At 33.7% G+C, this 22,670-nt stretch overlaps 1 protein-coding gene across 1 annotated transcript in view; it reads left to right on the top strand.

The window, feature by feature from the left end:
- Positions 1 to 22,670, top strand: part of LOC126850235 (tyrosine-protein kinase transmembrane receptor Ror) — a 229,700-nt gene that overhangs the window by 166,144 nt on the left and 40,886 nt on the right. The window contains exon 2 of the mRNA XM_050592999.1: positions 16,665 to 16,758. Within this exon, the coding sequence (XP_050448956.1) occupies positions 16,665 to 16,758 (94 nt within the window). The remainder of the gene's footprint in view (positions 1 to 16,664; positions 16,759 to 22,670) is intronic.

The following is a 22,670-nucleotide window of genomic DNA, read 5'->3' as shown; positions in this document are numbered from 1 at the left end:
ATAAATTATTTAAACGATTATTATTATTATATAAATTATTTTTTTTTATTCTGAAAAAATACTGTAACTAATATTTTGATTTCATCTTTAAAAATTTTTGATATTAATATTTTGATTTCATCTTTAAAAATTTCTTCGTAGATTCATACACTTGAAAAACAACTTTTATTTTTGTTCTGTCGGAAAGAGACTTAAAATGATTTTAACAGATAATTAACATTTGTCACATGATGTAATAGATACGATTTTGACTTACAGCATGTTGCAAAGAGCGAATTGTAGAAAGAATTTTTAATTACTATTTTTTATAATTAAAAAATTTATTAAATTTAATATAAATATAAATTATTCTACAGAATGGAGGATACTTTAATAAAATTTGTAACGGAATCTTTTCTTTTTCTCTTAAAGTAGCTGTATTTCTTTGCATCCTTCCTTCATGACGCCCATGCGTTAAGCTTGCAAATCATTCTTGCTCTCCTTGTCGTTCCCAACCCCTCGCTTTACTGGATATCTCTTACAAATCGCGTCTCTTCGTAATCTCGTTTCTCTCCGTGCCTAATTATCATCGAGTTGATATTATCTTTTATGCTAATCAGATCACCAAGCAGCACGATTTGTTTCTGTCCTTACGATTGGTGATACAAGCATGATTTAAGAGAGCGAATTTTGAATAAGACTGCTTCTGTTGCCATGCCACGTGATATTATCCGAGAGTCGATAATATACTTTCTTAGTTTGCACGTTAACTTAGGTGTATCCATTATTACAATATTTTAGTTATAAGTGAATAAACTTTTCGATATTTTTATGAATTAAATAATCTGTGCAAGAAAATAAAATTTATATTTTATCTAAATTTAAAGTGAAAATTGGTTAAAACATATATAGGAAAATAGCCGAGCCTCTATAAAATTATTTTACAATCTAAAAAAAATTGCCTTAAGTACCTATAACGAATAATGCTAGAGCTCACTTAAATAACGTTCTAAAAAGCTTTCACTCCATAAATGCTCCTTCTCAGCATTTTTATCCTAATTTTAAGCATCAGAGAAGCGGATATAATGATTCACGCGAGCGAATTGATCGGGTAGGAAGTGCATTACCTACCACAAAAAAGATTCGCATTTTCTTCTTCATTCCCTTCTCCCTTTCAATTTTTGCTAGAAGAATGCGACGAATTCGCGGGAACAGATAAATTACGCATGATCAAAAGCTCTCTCGATCGGACTTAGATACTTCTTTAGAATTCGCTTTACGTCCATCTAGTTTGGAGATCTAGGAAGGAGAAAAGAGAAGGAGACGAGATAGAGACGCACGATAGAGAGGAGAACACGTTTTCGTATACGTGCGACGCGTGCAACGGATGCGGAGCAAACGCAGATATGTTGTTACGCACGCATTGCGGCGAGATCTCATCCCTATCCCTCCTCTTCACCCTCCAAACTCTCCATCCAAACCAACCATCCCATCTTTACTCATGCGACAAAACTTCCCTTTGATGTCAAACAACCGAACAGACTTTCACTTCATACTTTCCCCTTTTCTCTTTCTTATATCTCTCTCTCTCTCTCTCTCTCTCTCTCTCTCTCTCTCTCTCTTTGACTCTCTCTTTCTATTTTCTCTTTATCATACACGATTATTGCATTTGTGCCATTGCGGTCACTTGTCGTTTTGAATTTCCACGTATACCCGTGGAGGACAAAAGAAAAGGGGGAAGGGGGAAGAGAGAAGGACTGTAACTATCGATTCCTCGCCTCGTTTCAAACGCGATATCGCTTCTCGAACAAAAAAAGACCCTCGCAAAAAAGGGTCCGCGCGCTCGCGTGTCTTTCGGCGCGCAATTAATTGAAGTGCACCTCTGTGCTCGTGCCCACTGTGAGAAGGAGCGAGAGGGAACGTCGGTTGTTGCGGGATATCCGCGGTATGGTGCTCTTCCATCCCTTTCCTTCCGGGAGTTGCTCGCATCGACGAATCTTGGATGACGTGAGAGGGAAGCGACGGGCTATGGAGGGCGCTCGGGAGAACAGACATTAATTAAACCGAGTTAATTTGTGATCGACATGGATGGTCGCGACGCGAGAGGAATTATACCAACAGGGTGTATCTAGTAATATTGCGAGATACACTTCCAGGATGAAAATTCCGCGATTTTTATATTAACTCTTTGACATGTAATCAAAAAATCTTCTACGTAATATTTGCACCTTAATTTGTTTTTTAGATGTGTACTTTACTCTTTAATCTTATTTTAAAGAAATAATGTTTTGCAGCTAAGATATATATAAATTACATTATCATATGCATCAGACACATAGGTTTTTATTTCACATATACTTTTTAAATATAATGGTATCACAAGCAGCTTATATACGAGGTTTAATATTTGACTTAAAAAAACAATAATTGAAGATTTATAAACACTTAAATTTAATAATAGTGCAAATTTATAATAAATTATACTGAATTATTCAAAATATTTTTTTAAGTTATAAAAACAGAGCGATAAATTTTTTAAATATCATTTTTTAATTTACCCTGATACAATCATATTTAATATCGTTCAATAATTTACTGTACTTTTTAAATTATGATTACACATAATAATTCATTTAAAATATTTTAAATATGAATATGAATTAGTATATAAGTAATTTTAAAGAAACAAAACGCAAATCACTTATACATCTGCTAATATTTCCCCGCTTTTAAACAGCAAGTACTTTATATCCGGTGCATAATATTTCTTTTTATCATGATAGCTTTATTAGCACACGCGTTGAAAATTTCGCCATTAATCATTGTTTTTCCCTTGTGAATTCAAGATTAATGTTCCCTGGAGGAAAAGGAAACAATAATCTTCTTCTTCGCCTCGCCAAGCATGCATACAAGTTCCGTGTCCGTTTTATAGCTATTAACCTTTTGGTAGATACGTTTTAGTAAGTTATAAGAGTTGCATTATTTAAAATTTGATTCATAAATTACCTATCACGAAAAATTTAGTTTTCCTATTTTTTAAATTTTGCTTTATTATTCTTGCCACTTGCGAAAGTATACTATTTCCTATAATTGCTTATTATAAAGGCTATTTCAATCTCGTGACATAAAATCTTTAAAGAACGATAGAGAGGACATATTATTCTCAAGCCGTTCTACGTACACTCAAAAGTTCCGCTCGAATTAATAAATTCGAATCGGAATTATTCTTTTTCGTAGCGTAGAATTTTGTGTTCCAACTTTATCAAGGGATTTGCCACAGATGTCACCGACGAAATCATCATCGTGATTCCTCCCTCGTCTCTTTCACTTTCATCATGCATTTACGTAAATACGGAGCTCGACTTTTCGTGCGACTCGCTCGAACGCATGCACGCATGCACGTACGCACGTGCGCGATTGTCGCTGATACTCGCTGCAAAAGTGAGTACGAAGTTACACGACGTGACAGTCAGGACAGTCGAGGGTGGTGCCGGCAGTCTGAATAATGCGCCAATATGCACGCAGATAAGAGGACTATGTTCCGTACTCCCGTTCCCTTCTTCCCACTCTCCTCGCTGCACTTTGTGGCGCACACATAAATACGCACGTGGACACGCGCGACAACGCGCTCTTGGGCGCGGAAATATATACCGTGGCGCGTAAGTGACATGCGGCACGCAAGATTTCCGTAGTCACGCAAAACAATATGCTAAATACATATACAAACATACATATACATACAAATATATATATATATATATATATATATACATACAGTCTCTTGATTCCCGTGGATTCCGAATTTTTATTGGCCGACACCTTAGGAGTTTTATCGCGAGAATATTTTCCCTAACAAGTACGAGTTTGTCAGAGGGGAAGGGTAGCTAATTGTCTCAGTCTCACACGACAAGTATCACACGCGAAATTATAGACTTCCGGTTAAAAATTCCAGACTTGTGCGACTGTGTTGAAAACATTTAAATCACAAAATAACAATTTTTATAGCACTTAATCAAAAAGCAAGACTTTTTTCATTAATATTATAAAAGAAAAATTGCAATTTCAGCAATTTGTTTAATTAAAAAACGAAAAATAAATAATATTAAGAAATGATAATAAATACTTATTATTAAAACTTTCAAGCTTTTAATTGTAAATAATACTAAACTCTTATTAGAAAAAGAATTATTAAAGAAAGATAGAATTACATATGATTCTCCCTTACTGCTTTCATATCAATTTATCAGCTTCGTGCAGTCTCTCGGAGTTAAATGTGAATTAATTAACAACGAAAGCGCGCTTCCGAAATCACAAGAGACGACGTGCGTGTGATAAACTTCAATCTCCGAAACTGCATAAAATTACAGAAAACGGAGTAGACGAATCTTCGTATTCAGTTCACGAAGACGCGACAGTACGTAAAACTTACTCGCTCGTTTCAATGTTCTCCTTCCGCAGTGTAGTCCTTTAATTATGCTGGATCGTCTATTTATAGACGCACACACACGTATATGACCCCCCGTTTCCTCTCGAGAATGCACTCCCTTGCCGGAGACGACGATATTACGTCGTCCTGTACTCTCTCGCCGGCAATTAGCGCTGGGTTACAGCAAAATTCGCTATCTGCGAAATTACTGCATTAACGTTGGACGTGCTTCTGAAATATGGCACGGGTTGTCCTTCCCTCTCTTCTCTTTCCTTTTCCCGCCGGAGGTAACGAAAGATCGCGTTACCCGGTTCTCTTCCTGTCTCCGCCAGCCGGTCCTTGCAAAACGCGAAGAAAATGTGACTCACGTAATGCGGCGAGTGCGAAATTAAACGTAAAATCAACGAAACGTGATCGTCCCCAAGACGAAGATCTTTTACGCATTTTGCCTTATGGCGCTTAATCCTTTCAAAAACAAAGTTTTTTCTTGAATCTTTTATAAGTAACAAAGATGACAAAGTTATAGAGCACATGTACAACAAAATTGATAGCTTTTGTTTATAGATATATTTTTGTTATTTTTTTAATTGTATTTTGTGATTTTTTAATTGCATTAAAATCTTGAGTCTAATATAAAAATAACGTTTAGAAAGAAAGAAAGAGAGAGAAATAAAGAAAGACTTTTTTCCCCTCTCTTAATATGAAAGTTGGTCATCTTAAATTATACCATAATGTACGTATTATGCATATTTATTATGCGTGAGGTAAATGAGAAACACGAACCTGCAAAGAAACACGAGACGGGAGGAAAAAGTGCGAGAAAGAAGCGGAAGAAGTTGGGAGGGACAATGTGCGGCTTTTACCCGTAATTTATCTCAATTTGATTGCAGGAGACGTCGCAGTTCAACGCTTGTTGGCCTCTTCTTTTTCTCGCATGCAGCCGCCAAGCAAAATTATGATTCCCGTTAGGATATACCAGTGTGTTGCAATATTGGTAGAACGCTATTAAGGGGAGGAGGGAGGGAGGGGGTAGCCCGATTAATTCGATTGATTGAGACATGCGTTAAATTATATCGCGGTTAATTCCTACCGTGCTACGCGCCAGTGCAATTTGCAATTTTCCCAATATCATATGGATATATGTATGTACTTAATGAGAAGGGGAAAATTAATGCTCGTGTTGATAGAGTATACCTTTCGATCCATGCCATGTTATATTTTGATATAATTGGACCACTAAATTTTTTTGTAGTTGTACACTTTTTTACTTTTTAATTAAAGGGAAAAATATAACACAAATTTCTAATATTTTTAAAAAATAGTACATTATATGTCATTTTATATGTCATATTAAAAACTAAAGATGGAAAAAAATAATACTAATATTTTCCCGGGACGACAGAGAGGATAAGTTTCGGGACAAGCTTGAGATGCGTTTTCTGATCGCGGGATCACCGCGGGATTTTCCGTCAGCCTCGCTGCTGACGCCGCTTCCTTTCCTTCTCGATCTCGCTCGCCGGCAGTCGTGGCACGCAACAAATGCGCGCAAGGAACCGCATACCAAGGTGCATCCACGACGACTTTGACGCGTGCATAAATTCAGGAGAGCGTTCCGAGCGAGAGCATTGTGAGGCTTGTCAGATGTTCCTCTCGCGCCTTCTTTAGAAACGCCATTTCTCTGCGTCATGCGTTCCCCGTTTCGCACACGGTGCACCCCCTTTTCAGGTCCCTTTCTCTTTTCCGCTGCCACTTCTGATCTCATTATGCTTACCTAAGCGCAGAACTACTGAATAAGTATTTCATGCGCGCGTTGTAATGTTGAACTCTGAGATAATCTCACGAATAAACTTTGCAATTTGCTCTTTGTTGAGTCATTTAAGAAAACTTATATATATTATGTCATTTAATATATGATGTCAAAACACAAATGATATATGTCATAATGCTATAAATTTTCACTCACAAGTATAGTGTTTTATATATTTTATTGAACAAACAGATTTTTTTATGGCCAATGATAAATTCTATTTTATTTAAAAATGCGTGTACCTTTTATATAAATATTATATCTATCTTAATTTGGGGATTTTATATATATTTCATCATGTTTGATTTATATTTAAAATACTTGAATATAACAAAATTCTGCGTGAAATATTTAAGAATTAAATTAAATAATAAGAATTAAATTAAAAAATTGAAAAATAATTCTTTAGAAAGTATATTATAAAGTCTCTTCTTCTTAACGTGAACAACTTATTATTTCTTAAATGTTCCGTCAATAAAACTGCTTAATTGAACCTTTCTCCCACCCATCTTGAGAAAAGCCAGAAGGGATGCGGTCCCTAATACAGCGTCCACGGCCAGGAATTAAGTTTTCTAAAGGATCCGCGCGACCCTTGCGATTATACACCCGGAATGTAATCGGCCCTTTTACAGCGGGAGTCGCGCTCTTCAAGGTGTACAATTTTTAAGTCGCGCCGAGTTGAGCACAGCAGTCTTTGAATGGTACGTTTTCGGGTCGACGCGACAAACCGAGCCGAACCGAACCGAGCCGTTTGTGCGAAGGTACGGTCGTATTTTGACACCGCTGACAGCGGGTCCTTATTCTCATGGTAATCGCGCGCCAGCGACGCCTTTTCAGGAAGCCCGTTTTCCTCCACGTCGCCGAGTCGTTGTCCTTGAGGCGACTCGAAGGATCTTCCGAAGATCCTCCCTTGACTCTCCCGATACCTTATCGCGAATGAATCATCGACTAGTGAGCGCTCGCTCGACAAGAGATCACGCGATTATATCGGAATAAGATGCCACGTATTTTATGGATGCTGTTAAAATCGATTGCAAACGGATGTTACAACAATCGTTGCTTTATGAGAGATAAACATATATATATTTGCAAATATTTATTTCTATACTCTACAAATTCTATAAAGAGAATTTTCTATATATAAGAGATTACGTAATATTGCGGGGAGAAGAGAGCACGCGAGAGTATAAAAAAAAAATATGTACTATATAAGCTGTACAAGCAAAAAGTAATTTCTTAGTCAGGGTCGATAACCGTATCTAATGCGTGACATCATCTCTATGCCAGGACTAAAGTGCACCACGGAATCACCGAGTGCTGCATGCGAATTTGTCGGATCAGCGGCTTTCCAGTGTAATCGCGCATGAGTTTACCTAGTCGATACGTTGTTTTTCTTGTCACGAACAGGGTAAAACGAAATATATTCTTTCTTGAAAATTTTCAAAATTTACAAAATTCTACGATAAGCGTTAAAATTACAAATAAACGATACAAGTTAATAAAAAAGCTATATTCTTAGTATTGTCATTAGTAAGAAATGCATCAACTTTTATATAAATATGATTATTATATAGCTTAATTTTTTCAGTTGCGATACGTTATAAAAATCGATGAAAGCTCGGGCAAGATTGACACTGTGTGCTCCAGTAGTCATTTCTCATCATAAAAATTCTCAAAATACGTCGCATGTTCAAATATATTCATTCTCTCATCGCCATAAGGGCGGTCAAAGCGTTAAATGATATAAACGAACCGTCGAACGTCACAATGGGCGTCCGTAACTTCGTCGATATTTCACGGTCGCACAATCGACCCGAGTGCCGTTGAGGTCTTTTTATTTTGATAGTTGGCACAACCGCGTCGTCGCCGCAAAGGTCGACGAGAGAAAAGGGAAGAGGGTGCCATTTTCGATTATTACGGGACATCACAATAGCGAAGGGGAGGATGTTGGCGCAGTCTAGTCGGTCTTTCGCTCCGCGCTATTTACGGGTTCTCGCATAGTGAGTCCGTTAGAAGCCGGAAGCACCCCGCAGCAATGACGTACATATCTATTATTTGATATTTAATCCACGAAGACGATTACTCGATATTATCATGATAATTTACTTGTAGTTAAATTTTACTAAATCAAATATGTAAGAAAAAAATTAATTATTTCTCGTTCAACACTCGCAATGAATACCAAAACTAAAGCTTGTTACCTGCTCCGATTAAGAACTCAAACTTTGTGTTGTCCCGGTTTATGTAACGTATATTTCATTTTTCGGAAAAAATAAAACATAAAAAGCTTTCTACGTAGTATGCCGAGGCACGCGCTCGATTATCGTGGCGTTTACCTTTGGCGCTCGTGGCGAAATTAAATTTTCTAAAGACGAGATATACACCAGTTACGTAAGACGTGCGCGTTCAGCGTGAAATTATATGGGCAGCGTCAACGCGAAATGAAATTTTAATGTGAATTCGCGCGGTCCAACGCGGATGCACTGCAACGGTGCAACAGTGGGCTTTAAAAAAGCGATGCGCCAAGCGTTTTAAAGCTGTTCGCGGTGTCGACAATTGCATCGCGGTCGCTGATTTATCACAACCTTTTCCGATTTCTTTTATACTACATGCGAACAACGAACGGCACGTACCGACTTTACGAGTGTTGGCGCTTTTCTGCAACTGGATTACACGAACGCTCGTTTCGCAATATAATGTGCGTTACAAGGATATAGCTATACGATGAATCAAAATGCGCTCTATTCAACATTATAATGGAATAATATATATTTAATGTATCTAAAGTAAAATATTTACGAGACATTTTGAGTAATTTTTAAGACATTCATAAGTATTTCTCTATATTAGTTTTTAATATTTTTAGATCTTTTCTCTATATAAAATAATTATTTATTTGAGATTTTTGTATATAGATAATTTTTTTGTTTATATTTTAAAATATATATATATATATATATATACAAAAATTTATTAATTCCTTAATTTACTTTCGGCATGTAATTGAAAGATCACACATACATTCGGAATACAAATATTATTTTTGGTAGATAGCTGGAAAAATAAAATATATTTTTAATTTTGATATAAGTAATATTGAAAGACGGGTAAGAAAGAAGGGTATTTTTAATATATAAAATTATCTTTCTACTTGGTCAAATAGTTGAAGAGATAACCAAAGTGGATTTAACTCGAGTGACTGTGCGCATAGAACGGAATGGTCGAAGTTGGTCAAGAATCGCTTTAGGGAACTGTCCATGCCAGAGCCCGCGGCAAAACGGGGTTTGAAGGCTTCTCTACATGAGAATCCATCGAGCACAAAGAGAGAGAGGACGCGGCTTAAAGTGGTTGTGGCGGACAACCCGGTAAACTTTGAGTCAATTCACTGTTGTGGCTTCCTTCACCGCGTTAAACCAGGTTTTCCCCCAGTAGAGAACGTTTCTCTTGAGCATCTAATCGCCAGGTCCAAACGGCGAAAGTTGCTAACGACAACGAGAGAAGCGACCGACCATTGAGCGTCGAAAACTGCGATCCGTAAATTAACAAACGCGATTTTGTACTCAGTACTTCTCCTTGAAATCGTATACATGGTGAGAAAGTTTAGTTCCGCCTTTCAGTTAACCATTTAAATGCGCAAGTTTTTTTCACTCTATTTATGTAATTAATTTTTTCATTCTAAAGTAGATGTGAATTGAAAATATAAAAAATATAATTAAAAATAAAAAATAGAAAAAAATATGTATAAATTTATCTGCGTATTTCTTGATGTGAATATTTAAATGTAATTTATATACATGTATAAAATATATGTGTATATATTGCAAGCATTAATATTTCAAAAAGACAAATAATTATCATGACTTCTATTTTTCATTTGAATATTCCACCGTTAATGATATGCGTAGCACGTGTACCTATTCACACGTAATAGTCGACGAAAATTCCCAAAGAAAAACACCACAATATGCATATCGAAACCGCACCAAATGCAATACATTAACACGCTTAAAAGGGTTAACAGGGGAGGTACATGTAATTTACAATGATCACGTTTCGCGCATAACGCGGATCGCGCCCGGGGCGCATATTTAACGCGCTAATAGCCACGGTTGAAAGACTGCGCGGTCGACGGGTTGCTCGTGTTTTAAATAATCTCAATCGGTCACACGTGTTTTTCGTCACGGTACAGCCGGGTTATTATATATTTTGACGAGACAAATCGTCGATACGCCCTTGCGCGTTTGTCCGGAAAATACGCTCTGCACTTTAAGTATCATGGACGAGTTATCCTCACCATCGTGCACTTTTTCTTGATTACAGATTCGATGACGAATAATTAAAGTAATCTTTTCACGATATAATAAGCAGGATAATTTTTTTATCGTTGAATATCTTAAACAATAAACTGCGAATTAAAATAAAACTGAAAATTTGAAGTTGAATAAAATCTAATTTTAAAAGGAAGATGTTGACGAATGTTGTGCAGTTTTTTAAGTTCTTTTCAAGAAAACAAAAAAAAAACGATTCGATTAAAACGTATTATTTTATTGTAAGTTTATAGAAAATAATTGTGGCTGTATATTAAGAATAAATTTTACAAAATATTTTTTAGAGTAAATAGAGCAATTATGTTACAGAAAAGTCTCACGTATATGAATAAAAAATATATATGTGATGTATTCAGTTCGTACAAAAAATCCTTCCTGTATAAAAAAATTCTACAAGCGTCCGAGATTTTTATGGGGTCGTGTCGATTTTTTTGAACCATTTAAATGCAAAGCCTGTGCTGCGAATATCCCTTAAATTAAAAGGGTATCGTATTTTTTCACGGGTCTCAATAGGATCATTTTCATCTCTTTTAAAATTTTGGTTCTTCTTAACGTCTATTCATGGCAATTATTTATATTTTTCTTATTTACTATTATAATGATACGCGCATGTGTATTGCTAACAATAAGATGTAAAGTAACAAATATTACTTAACATTTGAAGCTAACTTGATGGGTGATTTTAGAAGATCCTAATATTTGCAGTACAAACATACATAAAACGACACTAGCAACTACCGACTAGATTATACACGGGATTGTCGAAGCATGCCGCCGACAATTATGCACCGTGCTATAATTCCCCATCCGCTGCAAAATGCGCAAAAAGTCAGTACGCGCGCGTCAATGAATACGAAATGCCGACTAATTATCGTCGTGTCGGAATTAACCATGTCATGTCAAGGCGCCCGCGGCTACGTGTGGGCGAGGTTTTGTTTAAAGCTGTATCCCGAATGCATAATGACGGGCTCGGTGATGTGCCGCCGTTGGTGGGATGCCAATGTTGTGAGCACGGTGCGCGCGTGTCAGTCTGGTTCTGACACACACGGTCCGACCTGCTTTGTTTCACACCAGCCAGCCGTCTACGAGAAATTGAAATTTTGTTTACACACCGCGCCCGAGAGAGCAATGTTTCGATGACGTATGAAGATTGACTAATCTCACCACTCAATAAATATTTTGTGAAAGTTATAACAACACATCTTCTTATCATTTTACACGCATGCATTCGCACACACACACACACATATACAAAAATTAAAATTACTTGTTACCAATTAGATAGATTATTTTATTTATCTATTCTCTTCAAGCAATTTAAAGAAATTTTGTTTTTTTATTTATGTGTTAGTTGTTAATAAATTTAATATTATTTACATTTTATTCTGGCATAATTTTAATTATCGCGATTTAAGTAAAGTAATAAACAAAAACAAAATTTAATAAAAGATTGTGATAAAAAAATATTGACTTTGAATTTCTCAAAAAATCTATCGATATAAAACGTAAATTGTGAAAATTTTTCATCAATATGCCATACGCGTTGTATCATATACGCTTTACCATGGGATTAAAATTGCATTCTTAGATTTCCATGGCTTTTTCCGCGGAAGATAGGGAAAAAAGCGCATGGGAACAAAACATACGGGAACAGTGACTACAATGACGTTCGATTTTATTGGTCCTCTCCCACGAGTAGTGCAGCACGTCCCATATGTGGATACACGCGCACAGTCTCTCTCTCTTTTTCCATACGTGCTACGGGCATTCGTTTTCACGAGGGACGCATACCACGTAACCAGACACTTGGCCCAAATGGTTTCCGTACAATGCATGTAGGTTGCGGTTGTTATACTGACGGCAGTCAGCCGATCGAGGAGAAGCAATGGGAGAGACACTCTTCCGCACTTTATATCGAAATTTTATGATTGCTACAACGAAATGGTCGATATTTTTGTATGGACAGTTATAAATCATATCGTAAATCATAGTGACTTGTTTTTCACAACACCTTATCTTTCAGATATGTATTAAAGAGAAGGATATAAATTGAAATTATAAAAAATAAATGTTAAGAGAGAGATTGATTGATTGACCATACGATAACTTTTCTACAAATACAAAATTCAGAATGGAAAAGTACGCAATTCTCGGTCCGATAGTGTTTTATGCAGCGCAGCAGCGTTTCCATAAATTGCACAGCCGCAGTCGCTCTGTAATTAAAAAAAGCAATGTCCCCACGATTCGCACACGGGTCGATTCATATGCACCGACACGGAAAATATTCGCGCGCGACACCAGGCGAATATTCACCGAAATTAGAAGTTATTAAAGGATGCAGAATTTTGATGATAGCGTTCGGCAATCAAACATATTAAGCTATCTAACAATAAGTCAAATCAGAACATAATAAATTATATGTGGAAATAATTTGCTAGAATTTTTTTGCTATTTTTCACTTTAAAAAATAATTTTTTGCTCCAACTATTTAAAAGTTTTTTTAATTCGATGCAGCTGTTGTTGATTGACCATAAATATAACATTTCATAAAAGTAAAATGCTGTTTTCATATTTGTTTCTCTGCGTGATATTCAGATATTTTAAATTACACCGGTTTTATTCCGAAATTGTGACATTGATAGAGTGGCAATAAAAATAAACATTAAAAGAGAACTGTGACGGAAAATATGTCCCTGTATTTTTAACATAAATACACCATATTTCCAATGTTAGTGAGCACATTAAAACACTGAATTCTGCAACGATTTACATGGTGCAGTAAATCTCATCATATCCACGATATTATCAACCCACTAATTCGAAATGAAACTTGCATTGACAACATCTGCCAACTGATGTACACGTAATATAAGCATAAAATGCACATGGGCATGTGTAAAATATCGAAATCCCGGAGAATTGTACATTTCCAACAATTTGTCGAGTTTCACCGAATATAGCGACTAATGTCGCGCATCAGTAACGATTATTAGCATTCAAAACTAACAACGCGAATCTTTTATTGTCTATAAAATATTAAATATATTATTTTTATCATTATCTTTATGAGAATGAGGTGTGTGATGCTTTATAATTATTTGCTAAAATATTTCTTGTCAGAAAAATTTGAAGTTTTATATAACATATTAATTGTATATATATATATATATATATATATATATATATATATTAATATAATATTAAATATATATAAATAATAATGAAATATTTAAAAAACGTTACAACGTCTGCAAACTATGCTATATAAATATTTAAAATTCTTTATGACGCTCCTTTTTTAATATATTTTTCCCATATTTGTGCATATGTTCTAACATAAGTTGATAACCGGTTATCTTTCGCCATTTTGACGGCGCGTACCAATAGATGGGATTGTTACGTGGGGTAAGCTTCTGACGAAGATCCGAGATTACTACTTTTACGAGTCCTAGGAGATCGCTTCTGTCGGGGACGGGAGTCAGCAGCGGGATTAGCCACTCTCCTCGCGTCGTCCCGAGATACTACTTTTGAATTAGACGAAACGCTACGGTGGAAGAGAGCAAAAGCGAATGAAAGAACGCAAGAGGGGGTCGCTTTCCGCGACTGTAATTTCGCGGCGACAATTACACAGCGGTAACGAAATAGCCAGCGGCTTAACATTGTAATATCACTGCAACGCGGATACTCAACGAAATTAAACCACGGCTTGCTTAACCCAAGCATTCGCCGAGAGGAAGATTTTCGAAATTCCAGAATATTAGTACTTTCTGCATTTTGGTCAATATTTTTAATAGAATACTAAAAGAATCTCCATTTGTTAATTGATAGTGGATCCTATTCAATTTTCCTTTAAAGATTGTATTGTAATTATTTTAAATAAATTTACAATTTTTTAATTTAATCTTATTAAATAATTAATTTGACGTTTGTCGTACTATTTATTTTAAGATATATGCAAAAATATTTGTAGCAAAATAAAAATTTAATATTCCCTGCGTTGCTGTGAAGCGAAATATAAATATAAATTCTATTTTATATTTGATATTAAAAATCCACATAGACAAAAATTAATAAAAAAGAAACACATAAATTTTTACTCGTATTTATCTCAAATAGATTTATATGTAGACCGCAATTGATTTATAGAGTACTTCGTCACTGATTGCACAATCGAAAAAATCTATATCGATATATGTTGTGACTCCTACATATTTCATATATTAAAAACGTCACATGGCTTTGTCAATCAATATTACAATCTCGATATAGAAATAGAGATGCGAACTGCTCGTCGATATTTGTCATATATACCGCGCGTGCTTTTATTTTACATCGGCCAGAGATTTTTTCATATTTATTTTGAATAGATTTTTTATCATGCGCTCGCCGAAAAACTCGCGGCACGGATGAAATTCGAAGTTAAACGTCACTTTACAATACGAACGGGACGCATTGCAGATACACACCGAATAAAATTCGTATTTTTCCCGTACCAATATTTGCAAAACTTCTCTGTATCCGATCAAAAATCCCAGCGTCGCAGTCTATCGACGATAAAGCACGTTTTGGGGGGCAAAAAATATTTTATCGTCAATCTAACGTGATGGACTATAATCAAATTGATGGCTCAGAGTATGCAACTCAAAAACAAATTATTTTGAAGTGTTTGTTGATGTAGCGTATATGATTCATTCTAATAAAACGAGATTACATGTCAAACATGGCAAACCAGAAAATCATTCTAGGACAGATTTATAGTTTGCATTTTAGAACGATATATTTTTAGAAAATATTTCCCACGAGCATTTTTTTATATGGCATCTTTATAAATATGATAATTTTGATATTATTTGCGTCAGCTGTTCAGTCATCGTATAATAGGCAATATAATAGGTCATAATATAATAGGTAATATACGTATATCATAAACATATCGAAGTGAGATTCTATATTAAACCTCTTTTGCTAACGGATAATTCATTACCGTGCTAACAACTCGGAAGTATGCCGACCTTAATCATGATTCACAAATTAATCTCACAGCATCGTCGACCGATGGTATCATTTGTTGACGGCACCGTCTAGCCAAATATATTAGGATCCGGAAGACGTGCTAGTAAGTTATAATTGTGTGCACGGAGATTACCCTCCGACATCGGCAAATATATCCGTTGTACCGGCTGTAATTTAATCGGCGGAATGTCGAGAATTCGACGCACTTTAACTCCTGTGAATCTTCTCAGCGCAGAAACGCTGGAAAAATCATTAATATTTGAAAACGATGATAAAGAGCGAGGACATTTCTATGGAGTTTCTGTGAAATCAAATAGTTAAGAATTATTTTTATTAAAATAAACGTGGATATGCTACAATAAAAATCAGGATTTATTTTGTAAGCTTTATATAATGATTATTTAATCATTACTTGATTTTTTAATTTTAGACAAAATTGCTTTCCATTTGAATAATTAAACATAAAATAGAAAATAAAATTATAATAAAATATTAACAAAGATAAGATAAAATATGATTTCTTGTTCTTTTTAATAATTTATAAAACATTTACACTCAGATGAAATTTGATTATTGTATAATAGTGATAGAGCAAATTCTATGATGATCAAATTGATTGAAAATGTATGCTTAAGAATTAATTCAATCCTCAATTGATTCACTTTTAATTTAACATCAATATTTAATCGATAACGGTTCGTTTCACAACGAACTTTGCCAAGAAACTGCAAAACCATAAGAACGCTAATTGCCGCTAATTGTTTTATTAGTACAAGAATATTTCAGACTTTATTTAAGTTGAAGTCGTGAGCATTCAAATTGAGCATTTGTAACAATGAGCACTGGCAAGTGGAAAATTATACAGAATCTCTGAAGAGATCTTTAGCTTTCTAATTTATTAAATTTAAATTATTGTACCTTATAGATTAAAAAATATTAAAAGCATAATTTTAGAAAATCTATTAAAATTTTTAGAAAAAATTAGGAAATTCAATATTAATTTCAATATCAATTTCAATATTAATTTCATATATTATAATTTCTATTAAATGTAAGTGTTAAATAACAATATTATAGGATAGATAAAAATAAATTGGTTTTCTTTTTACAGGTGGAAATGGCGATATTGAGGATTCGGATACTGACATACTGGACTACAGCACGGACGAGGATTACAACGATGTTTTCGACTCGACCAGTAACGGGTGAGTGTTATATAACTACCTACAACCCCTATTCTCTTATCGTCTTATCGCAGGATTAAATGCAGAACATATATCCGTCTAACTAGCACCGTGCTTAATTAGCAATTAAAATTGCTATCGATCGCGTCCATCAACTATGACCGAAGACTTCCTACCTGTATCCGGGCGAAATTGCCGAGACAAGCAAGAAACCGATCCTTTTTAATTGCGTTACACTTTCACATACACATATTATCGCATACTTTTTTGTGAGACTTAAAAACAAAGAACGAAATAAGAATACTTCGTTGAATTGCGTCAAAGTATCTGTTTGGATAATCGGTTTATCCTGATCAAGTAGAAATTTCAAGATCAGCATCAATATTAACAGATTCTCTATCTATATATATTTCATTATAATTTAATTATCATGTTAGTTATACTTATTTTTTTATTATCATTCAACAAAACAAAATTTATATGGATTTATATGGATATATGGATTTATATGGATATTTCCTGCGTGAAAGATGGAAAAAAATATGTCCTGATAAAAATCTAAAAAATATAACAATTTTGTTTAAATGGAAAATGTTTTCCAGAAAAATTTTAATATCGCAATTAAAAAAAAAAAATATTTAATAATAGTATATTATTTCCAGCTAAAAAGATTAGCTTTTAGAAAATTAAATATAAAATGTTATGATATTATTACAAACACATAATTTACTCAAACTTTTCAAAATCCCTTTCATAGCGATTTAAAAAAAAAGGCATAACAATATTTATTTCGAAGAAAATATATAATCAAAAGAAAAAGAAAATTAGCCAGATATCGTACAAAAAGGGAAAAATATTATGAAGGGAACGACAGACATTTCACACATTCGTTCTTACTGTATAACGGGAAACCAAGATAAGGACAAGGGAAGAGGAACCCCGCGGGGCTTAATAAGGAAGCGACTTGATTGGTTCGATTCGAAAGCTAATAATACCACTTCCCGTGTAGGCAAGTCCCGTGGAACTGTAAAGGCTGCCGCATGATTAAATTTGAATTCTCCTACCCCTCCCATTCTCTCCACGACTAAGCTAATTTGCGAAGGACGCGTCGATAGAGCCAATCGAAATTCCGCAGTTCAAATTTCATATCCGCGCTTTCCTCAGGCAGCAATTGCGAAGTAGCTTCCGAAAGGCTTTTCGATGTGTGAGTTTACAACGGGATGAAAATATATTTGAAAATTCCCATCTCGGGAATGTCCCTTCGCGCTCGGGACATCGAGTAGAAAAGTCGCGCAATTTCCGCGATGCGGCCCGCGCTGTGCGATTTTCTTTCCACGAGGAGTCGATATCGACGTCCCGTCGCAATAAATCAGTTTTGTCGCTACACTGGAAAATTTAATATCGGAATCATCGTCAGGTAGAGAGGAAAAGTTCCCAATTCATCGAAGGATAGGTGCTTAAAACGTCATTCGGTGAGCAGTTCTGGAGAGCACCCTCTACATACTGGAATATGTAATATATCTTTTTAATTTCCTGTTAATATTTCTTCTTTTTCATAAAAATCTTTTTCTATCGAATAGAGAAGGCGTGCACTTTCTATTCGAGACTTCTGCAATTTTCTCTTCTCAAGAAATCGAATTGACGTCTCGTCACTATAAATCAGTTTGATCGGTTAGAAAATTGAAATCTATGTTGCGAGTGGAAAGACAAAAAATCACTTTTTTTTTAATTGGAAAGATATTAATTTTGAAATTATAAACGATATACTTAAAAAATTTGATGACTAATATTCTTATTGTTAGATAGATTTATATAACAATATTTTGTGATGTTTCTCTTCAACATATTTTTTTATTTTAGATAAAAGAACAATTTATGATCTCTCTCTTTCTCTCTCTCCCCCTCTCTTTCTTTCCTTCTCTTTATCAACTTGTAAGTTGAACAGTTTTACTGATGCATAAATTATATTTCGTTTAATATTATTACGTCATATTATATGTATATGATTTTCTTTATGCTCGGGTAAATGACGAGTTGATAATAGTGCATAGATTTATCGCGATATATATTCCAATTTGATAATACACTCGTCGTTATTGAAATTACACGCCATAAAACGCGCATGCGACATCTTGCTTCCAAGATAGTTCTTGCTCCCATATATTTTTAGCTGTTTCATTGGAATGTATATCTTTTTCACGTGATTGTACTCAAGGAATATTTAAAAGATCTATATAAAACTATATACGATCTTATTGCCACGGAATTTTCACTTATATTGCGCGTAAGAATTATTATCACGAATAAAATATTTTTCATGAAATATATATTAAATATTTATAGCGATAAAACAATTTTTATAATTTTATAAAGCGTACCGAAAGCACGCAACATATCTATAAAAAGTATGTTAAGCAATATTAAAGTACAATTTATCTAAATAAAATATAATTATCGTTATAAATGTACGAAGATGGTCTATCTCCACTCTTGAATTTGAAGTTTGATTTTGTACTTGTATAATTAAATCACGGTAATTTGATACACTTTGTGTTAGATAATATTTAGATAAATAAAATTGCAATCCACTCTTAAAAAAGACATGTTAAATCGGTACTCGCAAGTATTGTTGCTTCTTTTCCTCAATGTTGATTAGTTATTTCAATATTACGCTGTACATTGCTTCCTATTAATAAAAATCTGTCATGGCTGCATAATATTTGACAATTCAAATATTATATATATATATAATTTTGATTTAATTGATTTTGAAAAAACAGATAATACATATTAAATACACATATTATTATATTACATATAACTAATTTTATAATAGTTATATGTTTATAATTATATTGTATATTTTATAATAGATGCGTGCCCTAATCGCGTGCCTTAACTGCGTGCCCTAATCGCGTGCCTTAACTGCGTGCCCTAATCGCGTGCCCTACTCGCGTGTCCTACTCGCGTGCCCTAATATAATGCATTATAGGCTGCTTCCGTTGGGCCAGTTGGACTTACTTATTGTTGATTTTGGCCATATTAATTCTGGCTACATCTAACCAGAGATGTAGCTTCGACCCCCTATCAGAGGTCAATGAAGGAAAAAATTCCTTCCGTTGCCGGCTAATTATTGTCGCCGGGCATAATTTTACACGAGCATAATTTTATGCTCATTTATGACATGACAGTTTGTCATGCATCGTTTCAATAAATTGCAAAATTTGATGTATGAATAATTTGACTGAAAGTCAAATTATTCAAATTATACGACACATAAATGTTTTATTAATTTATTTTAATATAAATCACATATTATAAATATTATATATTATTATAAGATTAAATATTTTTACTTCAAACAATGATTAAATTTGATTGATAACTTGGCATTAGATTGACTAAAGTAAAATTATATTAAAACGATGCGTGACGAACTGTCTAAGCTTTCATTGCTATGATAATAAAGATGGATGGGCTATGAAAAATTGTGACAAAATTGACGCAACATCACAATAATTATCAATATTTCATATAAGAAATAAAGAAATAAAGTTATTAGCGTCTTCTACATTAAATAAATTAAATAAAATTTCTATTTAAAAAAATATTTTATATTTTTTTCAATTTTTTGTTTTAATTTATATTTTAAATTATATTTCTAATGTGTTTTAATATATATTTAAAAAGTCTATTAAAAGTTATTTAATTGCATTTATTCTAGCCCATCCATTTTGAGGCAACGGATCTATTTACAATCTACAATCTACATTTGCATCTACAATATCTACGGATCCGTCACCTCAAAATAAAATAAAATTTATCACTCACCGGCACTGATGCGCAACAGCGGAGATTTGGTCTTGAGGCTACGTTGTCTGCAACACACAAATATAAAATCCAAATTATAGCAACGTTTAAAATAATTATTAATATTTCAAAAAATTATTATTGTGCGCATCGAATTTTATATCCGATGCGTATAATAATAAGAAGGTATATAAATATGAAATAATTTTATAAATTCTAAAAAAGAAAACTATTTTAAATAAAAACTTTTATAGTATTAGTCTCTCTCTTGTTTAAACTATTTAAATAATGATCGACTCGAATTAATGCGTGTGCGGGATTTATAATAATTAATATAAAAATAATAATACTCACCCTTGGGTTGCTCCGCCGGTGCAGGATGCCTCTCCTAGGCCTCCTCCTCCTCTCAAAGTCGTTAGGTTGATCTGTAACACAAATAGAACCCAATTGTAGCAGCGCATAAAATAATTAATATTTCAAAAAATTTATTGTATGCTTGAATTTTATATTTGATCAATATAATAATAAACAGATTAATAAAATAATTTTATAAATTTTAAAAAAAGACACTAATAACTAATAATTTCATATAAAAGCTATAATTAAAATATATTTAAAAGTAAAAATCTTTTCCTCTAATTCTCTCTTATTTAAATCATATAATTACAAAATCAATTTACGCGATTAATTGTTTAATTTAAATTACACGTATGCAATTAATAAATAATTAATATACAAATAACAAATTACTTACCACAGGGCTGCTCCACCGATGCCCGATGCCTCCTCCTTCTCTCAGGTTGATTCACACGCGCGATACTTTGAACGACACTCCCGCACTTTTGGCATGATCGAACCCCGTTTGACACCAAAATCGTACTGCGAGTCGATAAGTACTACTTTATTGCTCGAACGTTGCTGTCTGAATAATAACAAGGCTATAAATCGTAAGACGTCAACAATAGCGCGCTAATGTTTACATTGCCAAGGCCGAATACAATGTTGTTGTTTTCATCGCGGCCGAAAATATGTTGCGTACTATGACGTATATACGGTATCGAATATTAAATAATACAAGTATTTTAAATTATAGATTAATTATTTAATAAACGATTTATATATCATGGAGCTTATTATTATGTTAATCATTATTCGAACCTGCGATTTGACTATTTTATTATTCGTTCTCAAGCCAAATCATATTTAAATTATCAAAAAATCGAATAACGATAAAATATGAAATATAATTAGAAATCAAGTATTTTTAAAGAAATAATTATTGTTTATAAAGAGAGAAAGAGAGAGAAAGATCGCGATAAAACAATAATTTACAATTTTGATTCTAATCATTTCGATTCTTGATTAAAACGTCACGCAAAATACGCGCTTCGGAATTTATCCATTATGATATAATTACGTATTATTCAAAATTTAAAGTGTGTGAAAAATAATTAATTATTTATGATATCAAATTATTTCCCGATACTTGTCGCGATCGCGTTGAGTAGAGAAATTTGATCGAATGTCTCGCGTTCTACTTCCTTACTGTTCGAGTATCGCCGTGAGAATAATAAAGTTGTAAGCCATAACACGTTAACAATAGCGCGCTAACGTTTATTCCGTATATGTTATGTTTTGATTATTCGTTGCCGAAATATTTTCCGTATTATGACGTATATACAAACGGAATATTAAATTATACATATATTTTAAATTATAAATCAATTATTAAATTATCAATTAATATATTACGGAATTTATTAAATCGATACTGACAATATTGTTACCTCTTTTTCGCGATGCTAATTGATTATCTCGACGATGCACTGAACATTACTTTATATCAATAAAAGCTTGTCATAACTGAGCGATACATTTGATAATTTAAATATTAAGTGGGTGTGTGATTTTTATTTAATTTATTTTGAAAAAGTGGAAAACTAGAATTAATATGTAAGTAATTATATACACATACACATAAAATAAATGGCGCGTTTATAGTATTCTAATACCCATAAATTCACGACGATCAGATTTAATTATATTATCCTAACTAAGATGCCATACTCGAGTTTGCTGCGTTATACGACTTTGGCTTTACGCCATAACCCGAAACGTCACGT

This window comes from Cataglyphis hispanica, chromosome 6 (assembly GCF_021464435.1).
Source record: "Cataglyphis hispanica isolate Lineage 1 chromosome 6, ULB_Chis1_1.0, whole genome shotgun sequence".
NCBI classification, from domain to species: Eukaryota; Metazoa; Arthropoda; class Insecta; order Hymenoptera; family Formicidae; genus Cataglyphis; species Cataglyphis hispanica.
The sequence above is the reverse complement of the archived record's forward strand: the minus strand, read 5'-3'. Positions and strand labels throughout refer to the sequence as shown.